Source organism: Lissotriton helveticus, chromosome 8 (genome assembly GCF_964261635.1).
Source record: "Lissotriton helveticus chromosome 8, aLisHel1.1, whole genome shotgun sequence".
In the NCBI taxonomy this organism is placed as follows: domain Eukaryota; kingdom Metazoa; phylum Chordata; class Amphibia; order Caudata; family Salamandridae; genus Lissotriton; species Lissotriton helveticus.
In genome coordinates, this window is record NC_136069.1 from 1,326,003,087 (window position 1) to 1,326,013,086 (window position 10,000).

General features: G+C 47.9%; 1 protein-coding gene across 1 annotated transcript in view; it reads right to left on the reverse strand.

Annotated features, from left to right (window-relative positions):
- LOC144773342 (amine oxidase [flavin-containing]-like) overlaps positions 1-5,303 on the reverse strand; it is a 313,689-nt gene extending 308,386 nt beyond the window's left edge. The window contains exon 1 of the mRNA XM_078658307.1: positions 5,104-5,303. Within this exon, the coding sequence (XP_078514433.1) occupies positions 5,104-5,146 (43 nt within the window). The 5' untranslated portion in view covers positions 5,147-5,303. The remainder of the gene's footprint in view (positions 1-5,103) is intronic.
- Positions 5,304-10,000: the final 4,697 nt, after the last annotated feature.

Below are 10,000 nucleotides of genomic sequence, written 5' to 3' on the forward strand. Positions count from 1 at the left end.
GTTACTGATTTTATTGGAGAACTATAACTTTCCTCAACAACCAGAGTTCAATTGCTTTTGGGGGTATTGTTGTGACATACTTAGGAAAGTGCATGCTTTTGTCTGTGACCTTGCATATCAAATCAAATCAAATAGTATTTATAAAGTGCACAGCTACTCAAAAGCGTGTCACTCGGCTAAAAGTCCAGTAAACCAGGTCTTTCCACGAGATGAACACAATCTAAAAAGCCAAGTTTTCAAACTGTGTTTAAAAGAGTCCACATCCCTGGTTGCACGAAGATGTAAGGGAAGGGCATTCCAACTTGCAGCAGCTATCGCAGAGAAGGAAGCGGCTCCCCAGCTCTTCCACCTCGTCTTCAGCGTAACCGCCAACAAAGCGTCCACCGAACAAAGGGTTCTGGGAGGATGGTAATGGGTGAGACGCTTGGATAGGTATTTAGGGCCTTTGCCATAGAATGCTCTATGGGCAAGCACCAACCCCTTAAACTTCAGTCTAGCCCATATGGGAAGCCAATGTAGCTCCTTAAGATGGTTGTTAACAGAAACATTCATAGGAATGTTGAGTAGGAGCCTACCAGCCACGTTCTGCACCAACTGGATCCCTTGAGCTGGTAAAAAGGAAGGCCCTAGTAAATTGCAATGGCGTAGCCCAGCCGAGATGTTATGAGTGCATGGACTACCACCTTCCGACAAAAAGGTGGAAGAAGAAACAGGATCTGCCTCTAAAACCTGAGAAGGCCAAAGTATATCCCAACTGTGCTCTCCACTTGTGGTTTGAAGGACAGGTTACTATCAAACTTCACTCCCAGGTTCATTACCACCATAGAAGGAGTTGGTAGAGAGGGAGCAGAACTAGGCCAAACGTCACCACCCCCACAACAGGGGGGGGGGGCAAAAACCAGTACCTCTCTTTTGCTTGTGTTGCACTGCAAAATGATTTTGGCACGTACACCAGAACCCAGTCCTCTGCAGACAGATCCAGCAGTACAAGGCCTGTGGCCATGCCCAGTCGCATCTGGAAGCATGGTGGCGTCTCCAGACCTGCCCTTCCTTCACTACCCCTGCATCTAATGCCCACTGGTAATAACATTGAGCTGTGCCAGGTTGTGGGTACGAGGTTCTCATTCACCCTGCACTGCACCCATGTCAATGAACCTATTCTCTGCTTTGCCATGATCTTCTGCAAAGTGCCGATTAGCAGGACGTCCCCTTCAGCCACGCCTTGCACTCCTTCCATCTACCCAGAGACTATTGAGCAAAGCTGCAGGCTGAGAGTGTGTGGCCCTCTGCCATTCCTTGCACCCAGTCTCTGGCCCAGATTTCATTGAACATGGTATTCAGACACACCCAGCTGGCACCAAGCACAGGACATGGCCTTCACTCGTGTTTTTTGCCCAGTTCACCTACCCTCAGCACCCACTGGAAAAGGGCCCTCGTTATGCCTAGTCAGCCTTGAGCATTTCATGTGTAAACACGCCTGTACTTCTACACTTAGAAACATAAAGGTACAATTGATTGTGACTGTGTTGGTAATGTCAACAGTGATGTGATATGTGGCCTTAATAGTGATGTCAACAGTAATGTCATTTCTGATGTCATCTGAGCATGTGTCTGTAGATTTTGAAGAGTGCTGCAATAGCTTTTAATTAATGGATACCCTTGTACCTCATGATATAGTCAGAAGGTTGTAGTACTACTCTGAGCATATGAAATGCACATGCACAAGCCATGCTTTATTTGTGGATAAGGGGCCGTAAGGCAGTGCTTCATTTGAGCTGGTGGTTGCCGGTGCTCTGCACCAGCACTTAATTCTCAGCACCGGCATATATGGCAGTCTGCCACATGGTGGCACTGTTTGTTTTATTTGGATATGAGCACAACAGCAGTTGTTTACTATATCAGTGTGCACTAAAATGACTAAAACCTGCCACCGAAGCCTTTCTTATAGATTTGGGGGCCAGGAATAGTCTGAATTGTCACACTTGTAGGGTGTGATGGTTAGTGGTACTGTTATTGGCAGGGCTGGCAGCCGCAGTGGGTGGTCAAAGCGGCCCCCTGACGAGAGCCCAGCACATATTTTTTTTTACAAACTAAGCACTGGCGTAAGGTAGTCAGACCTGAATTTGGAATAAGCCACAACTACTCACAGGAAATGAATCAGGCTTGGAAAACCAGGACCAAATCACACCAAACACAACAATAAAAAGCTACCACCACTAACACAAAAGCTATGTGATCATTCACTATGAATTAACCAACAGATAGTGAACATTAGTGATGACTGGTCCTTTTGAAAGTATCAAGACAGTATTAGTCCCTTTTCTAAAAGTCCAGGCTGAATCGTGTCAATATTTGTGTGAATCCCCTGCCTACTGCAAAGATCGATCAGCATCTAGAACAAAGAATGGGATAAAAGAAAGCCAAATAGATAAAATAAAAGGGTAGGTTTATATTGTGCACACTAAAGAGTTAAAGAAATCGCTTTCTCAGATTAGTTTCCTAGAAATCTCTCAAGTCACTGCTCTTAAGAAAGTAATTCGATTACAAGCAGCTGCCTGCTGTCAGTGCCTTCTTTAAGAACACTGCTACAGCCGGAGCCAAAACATCCTGTGGTGAAAATAAAAACAATTCATTTAAAACAGTTTAAATCGAACAATTTAAAGAAATCAATTGCAATCAGCTCTGTCCTAACAGCATTAAGACACTCCACTCTGGGTTGTGCTGTGTGGCTATGGCAACACTCTAAGGCAGATGAGCAATTTGGCCTTTGGCTTGCAGTCTCAGAAAGATGCCCCAGGTGAGATGAGGTGGTCAGTTAACTGCAAGGGCTGCTGGGTATTAATGCTGGGCATTGATGCTTCACTTGGCAAGAGGAGAGTTCTGATACTGGTGTACAGTCAAAGCAGCACGTAGGCCCATTATTAAACAGAGAGCAAGAATACACTGGAGCATGGGCGACTTATGTGTTTTCACAAAGCGCTGGACGCGCCACTTAATTGGCCTCTTGGCGCTTATCAAGGTTACGCATGAGTACCAAATAGAACGGCTGCAGCTACTGAGACAGCTGAGGTGAGCGATGCGCGAGCTTCAGAGATAAGTGTACGACCTGAAGGTCAAAGGTTCAAATGCAAGAGGGTCGATTCCTTCTGTCAGTTTTCCGAGGCTGATAGCATGAGTTTCAGGTCAGCAGACTAGCAATATTCATACATTTTAAAACACAAAAACATTCCAGATAGAGTGCTACGCTCTTCACAATTCATGATATTATTATAATGGCGGCTTCCAAGAGATGACATTTCTAAGACATGTAGGTTGACGTGTAACCTCCATGCCAAAGCTTCAAATACGAAGAAGGCCGACTCCGCCTTTCATCTCCATACTTGACAGCATGCGCTGAATATAGGTTGTCTAAAAGAATGTATGGCCGTTAAAGCGCAAAGAGCCGCCAGTAGAAGTGTGCCAGCATGAGTACAGGTTATATATAATGACAGCTGCAAGAACTGTAAAGTAGCCACGTGTGGAATATACACCAAGATTCCCTGCCTCGGAAAGTTGATGGGCACCCGGTGCATGTCCGCACTGTTGCTAGCTTAGCCCACGATTTACAAACGGATCTCCTACATTAAGCAATAAAACACCTTTCCTTCCATACAAATCAGAATAATTGTTTCATCGAATCTACGATAAGCGAAAGCGGTGCCTAGTTTGTGTGACGTGTGGCCTCTATTCAGACTTGCGGTCTGAAGACAGCATTGGAAGTCAGAGTAGTAAAACGCGCTGCTTAACAGCTGTAGGGGACTCGACTGTATCGCTGAAACAATGAGTTCTGGCAAACAAAAAATGGACCGAAAAGAGGCATTGCTATTGGTCGAATGGCTTTTGGATTGTCCCTTCGTGTAGAAATATTAAGGGAAAGTAACACCATGTCGACCTGTTCGTAAAGTGCCACGCAGTCCGGTGTTTGGGGCGGGGGTGGGGGTTGGGGAGTCGGAGTCTCTGTGGGTGCGGAGAAGGGATCTGAGAAGTGGTGGGTGGGTAGACAGGGTGCTGTACTTCTGAAACTTCAGGATGCTAATCACACCCACTTCACAGATGAACACAAGAATGCACATATCAGGTGGAAAATATATAAGTACCTTTCAACATCAGTTATAATACACAGGTATTTTCATCCACACGCTTGGAAAAGGCCATTGTGTGGGTGGGCATCATCAAAAAACACACCCTCTTCTTCACACATCACATTACCTCTGCTTCACAGATGAACACAATAATGCACATATCAGGTGGATAATATATAAGTAAATTTCAACATCAGTTACTTAAAATACACCGGTATTTTCATCCACACGCTTGGAAAAGGCCATTGTGTGGGTGGGCATCATCAAACATAAACCTATAAATTATCCATAGATCCGTTCTTCTGAAAAGATTGAAGCTTCCCGTCACATCTGTCAGTCACTATAAAACCAACCCATCTTCCGTCCTTTTAGAGTGAAGTGCTCGTGTTTGGATACAGCAGCTGTCATTCAACCCTCGCCTGCCTGGGTGATGCCAGGCATGCCCTGTTCGCTCTATAGCAAAGCGCTCTGACTCCTCTCGGTAAAGTTCGCGCTATATAAAAATGCATAAATAAATATGTTTTTAAATGCCTAGGGCCAGACCCCGTGTCACCAACACGCGCCACAGCGCCCCTGCCGTGGCTGCACCACAGCCAGGAAGCAAGTGCAGGCAGAAGCGAGGGCTGAGCGGAGAGTGTCCATTTTACAGACGGTGCCAGGGCTCCCCCTGGGCTGTCACTCTCCCTTTCTGCGCCTGCTAAACCTGTGTGCCTGTGTGATCACGGTGGGATTATGGAGGGATCGGCGCAGCCTGAATAGGTATTAACACACAGCAGCTGAAAAGATTACAGCAGCTCCTCATCATTGCAATTACTTCAGCAGCAACCGGTGGCCGACCTGATGGTGCCTTCTGCGCCTCTCTGCTGTGTAAATACACTGCCACAGACGTAACTCCCATCTGCCCCATGTCTGCAGGCACTGCAATGTATTATCTGTATTTTGAGAGGTGTCAATGGCATAAAAAGCGCTCGGACAGACAGACCTGAGATGCCTCCTCCAATGACCACCACGTCGTGCCTGCTCATGGCGGCTTGCTGAGGGTGCTGCTGGCTCGCTTCTTCTTAGGGCTGCTGGGGTCCCCGCTTGCTGTCCGCCGCGTACCTGAACGAGAACAGGGATGCAAACTAGGAGGATCTTCTTAAATCCCTGCCCAGCCTCCCTGTATGGAGAAAGGGCTCCACTGCTGGTGTCTGCCCATAGGGCGGGCCTGAGCACGAAGCCCCGCCCCCTCACACTGTACAGACAGTGAGCGGCGAGGCTTCAGGCCCAGCGCTTAGCCCCGCCCACGGGGACGCACGCACGCTCTGTTATCACAGAGATAAGCGAAGCTCTGCCTCCGTGGTTGGAATATTAACTGAGCGCGTAGTTCCGACCCCAAGCCTGGCCTGGCACCGTCTCCCGTCGGGAACGCCGGTAACCGACCATGGGAGGGACCGTGAACCATAAGGAGGCCCATAGAAGTGAGCTCGGAGTAATTATGCACGCTTTGTAATGCATTCTGTTGATATTGATACAAATGATGTTGACAGACGCTTGTCGTCCGTGGACCGGTGCCTCAACAGGTGACCCGTGGAACTCACCTATGGTTGCAGTGCCCAAATGGGGCCACAAACCACATTTGTAATGAGATGTATACCATTGGGATGGCATTCTTTTTTATTTATTCGCAGCTTTTTAGTGTTCAATAATTATATTGGCATTTAAATAACCAAAGTATTGTATTGTAATTGCGTTTATATAGCGCTTATTACCCCTGACGAGGCGTCGAAGAGCTTTTTCGGCGAGTAGCACGCTACTCCAGGACCCATAGAGGATTAGTGTTGAATTAGTATAGTGAAACATGCAAGTGCATTTTAATTGGTGGATAGGTTAGTCAGTTATTTGGATTTGGAATGATAGCAGAAGGATAAAGGGAGGACAAAGGTTTGTATTTATATAGCGCTTGTTGACGCACGCTATTCAGGAAGCCTACAAAGGATTAGTGGTGAATTAATATGGTGAAATATGAATTAATTTCAGTAGTGGATATTAGTCAGAGGTGTCATGGGGGAAGGGAATTTGGTAGCTCCCTACGAGAAGCTACGCAATACCACACCTCCATGACTATCTTCGTGATGGAGGAATTTTGAGGGCTTTGTGACCTATCAGGTCTCTTAAGAAACAGTACCTTCCAGAGTGGGAGCCTCGCGATCGCCCTATCCTGGATTAGCTAGTGTTTTTCGGATTCTTCTTCACTCTATTCCACCAGGAATCTCATCTGCATCGCTTGGAAGTAACACTGTTGATTTGGAACCCCTAATCCCCCTTCGTCTGGGCTTATATAGCTCAATTCCCGTCTCATACATGGCCGTGCCCCCAACCACACGTACCAGTGCAGTTTTCTCTGCATTGTAAAAAGCATCCCTCTCAGGGGGGAGATCTGCAGTGTCTGAAATATATATAAGGCCCTTTGCTAAAATAGACATTTTAACGGCGGCAATGCCCCAGAGTAGAAAGCGGTGGTGAAGTTTCCAACTGCTTAGATCTTCTCTAATGTGTTGGAGTAAGTTGCTATAATTTATCGTTCGGGTTTGCACAATCGTGGGGGGCGAGGCAGATCCCCTGGTATGGTAGCGATTCCGTGGCCCACTTCACAGGGAACTGTTCTTCAAGTGTTGATAAGCGATTGCGTGTGGTCGACAATGCGAGAGCCTGGCATTTACCTACATTTATTTGAAACCCTGAAGCCAACCCAAAGATGGAGAGCTCTCAGAGGATGGCTGGTAGAGATGTGTCTTTTTTTATCTATTGAGGTAAGGATACCGTCAGCATAGAGGCTGACCGAAAGTCTCTTCCGCCAAAGTGGATGCCAATGATTTTTGGATTGTCCCTAATCCACTGAGCCAGAGGTTCCACATATAATGTGAATAAAAGAGGTTATAAGGGACATCCCTGTCGAGTACCTCAGCTTATGGGAAAGGGATGTGACGTAGTGACGTTCACCCTAACTGAGGCCGTAGGCATGCTGTAACAGCTTGCCACCTAGGCCCGATAACGGTCACCAATACCAAATGGAAGAGGGTCTGTTCCATATAATGCCAATGCACACAGTCAAATGCTTTTTCAGCATCCACCGTTAGGAGGAGGGCCTCCACGTCCGTATGATGTGCCTTGTCAATTAGATGTAGTATTCACTTTGTATTGTCACTACTCTGCCTATTCTAGATGAATCCTGCCTGATCAGGGTCTATGATGCCCGGCTTCAGGGGGACTAGTTGTGCTGCGAGAATGCTCATAAAGAGCTTGATGTCTACATTTAGCAGTGAAATGGGACGGTAGGACCTGCACGATTGCCTATCCTTCCCTGGCATAGGGATGACCATGATAGACGCCGCTAGCATGTTTGGAGAAATTAAACCCAGGCTCACAAAGGAGATAAACAATCTGGGTAGAATTGGGGCGAGAATCTGGCTGAATGATTTATTGCCGGGTAACCATCAGGACTTGTTGATTTAAATAGCTTAAGGCAGGAAATCGACACAATGACCTCTTCAACCCTGATGGGAGCGTCGAGTGAAGCTGCCTGATCAGTAGCAAGTTGGGGGTGTTCGTCCCCTGTAAGTATGAGGCTATGTTTGGGTCTTCCCGGTCCCGTCTCGCATATAGCTCTGCATAGAAGTCCCAGAATTCATTTGCTATATGTTCATCGTCTACGAGCCCTTCGCCCCCACTGAGTCTCAAGAGATTGAACCTTCCTCTGTTGTCTTTGGGCCTTAACTTATTAGCTAATAGCCACCCAGACTTATCTCCCCCATGTAAAAGGAATGTTTTAACCGGAGAGCGGAATTCTCTGCCCTGTCCACGTTTAGGCCTGTTAGCTGTGCCCGCGCTGTACGAAGTTGGCACAAAACCATGGGAGCTTCTGTACTGCTATGTATTTTTTCAAGTTCCTTAACCTGGGCCATTAATTGGTCTCTCTTTTCTTTGCAAGCTTTGTTGTCGGCAGCGGATATTTCTATGAGTTCCCCTCTCACCACTGTTTTCAATGCCTTCCATAGTGTGGAAATAGCAATGTCAGAAGTGTCATTTAGGTCAAGGTAGGTGTGTATAGCCGTTGTGAGCTGTTGTGTCACAGCCGGACACAGGAGCATAGTCTCTGTTAGTCTCTAGTTCCCGAAACGTTTTCTCTGGGGGAAGACACTATGTGAGGGCCACTGCGCTGTGATCTGAAATCACCACCGGCTCTATCTCTACAGCTCCCATTATGTTGCATGCCTCCCTAGTCACTAATAGATAGTCAAGGCGTGCATACATTTTGTGGGCATGAGAGAAGTAGGTATACTGAGTAGAACGAGGGTGGGCTTTCCTCCAAATATCAACTAACCACATCTCTTGTAGCTATTTGCTCCCTCCCTGCAACAGAGCCCTGGATCGGTCAGAGCGGCTGCTAGACCAATCCTTGTCGGTGTTGAATACAAGATTCAGTTCTCCCCTTATTAATATCATACATGTCTGTGTAGCCACCGCTTCTGAGACTGCTGCTTGTAGAAATCGTTCCTGTCCTGTGTTGGGTGCGTATATAGATCACACCCCCACAGAGTGTCCCCCGGTGAGTAATTAGTGGGCTAGAAGCCTACCCTTCACCTCAGCTACCTTAGGGCACACCTCCACCCTAAATCATCTAGCTACTAGGATTGTCACCCTCGTGTTTTTATCAGAGGTGGAAGAAAAGAGTTGGTGAGGAAATGCTCAAGATCGGAGATCTGAGTAAGGACTGGTGATCGGAGGCGATCGGAGGTGATGCCAGTCCTTACTCAGAAGGTGGGTCTCTTGGAGGAGGCAGATATCCACCTCAGAGTTTTCCACATATGAAAGCCTAGCTCACCTCTTGATGGGATTATTGAGGCCCTTTGCATTGAGCGATATGACCTTAATTACATGCGATGCGATGCCATGCCACATGTATGAGGGTACCTCTATCTGGGATCTCCATTGTCAGCTCCCCTCACCCCCATCACTCCGTCTCTCTGTCTCACCCCTCGATGTGTTCTCTCTCTCCCTACAGCCTGCTAACATGAGTACTGGTCCCCAAGAAAACTAGCAACAAACTAAACGTATAACTTAATATAGTCCATTTGAGTCCAGGACCCGTAGGCCGAGTCGACGTGTCCTCGGTAGCTGGAATTGTTGGGTGCATGTTGTGGCTTCTCTGTGTTTTCTGCTTCTTGACCAGTATGGGTGCGAGGCAACGCCCTCTGTCTCCCCCAGCCGCAGTGGGGAGTTTGGTCAACATGTCCTTTAGTGTCCCTATCCTTCTTCACTGGGTCCCTGTGTGCTGTGTATGATGGGCCTGGTGTGATATTTGAGAGCTTCCACTTCTGCCTCTTGTGTTTGGTCTCTACAGGCCTACCAACTGAGTGGGGGCCACTGCCTCAGGGCCCACTCCTTTTGGGCCTCCTTCTCTTGGCATCGACTGGGTTCATCCAGCAGTGTGGGGCAAGCCCAGCGTGGTGTCCCTCCCAGGTCTCTCTGTTCCGCCACTTCTGGGGCATCACTCCAGCCTCTCCATGGTCACTGGCTCTGGCTCTCTTCCTCACCAGACTGCTGTGTCAGAGGGGCCGCTGCGCTGCCTGCAGCTCTTTAGCCCTGCCTCTGCCCTCACTCTCCTCTTGCTGCGATCGTCCTAGCGGATGCTTAGCGTTTCCCATCCTTTTTGGGCCTCCGTCTCTGGCCAAAGGCTGCTGCATCCCGGGGTGGTGACTGTACACCCGTTCTGCAGCGAATCTCCCTTGGCCGAGTAAAGTCCTTATGGGGTGCACCAGGCTGCGGCAGCCATTATTCCCGACTGGGCTTGTCTCTCTCTCTGTCAGCTGCTGGTCTCCTGGGATGGCAAACACTCT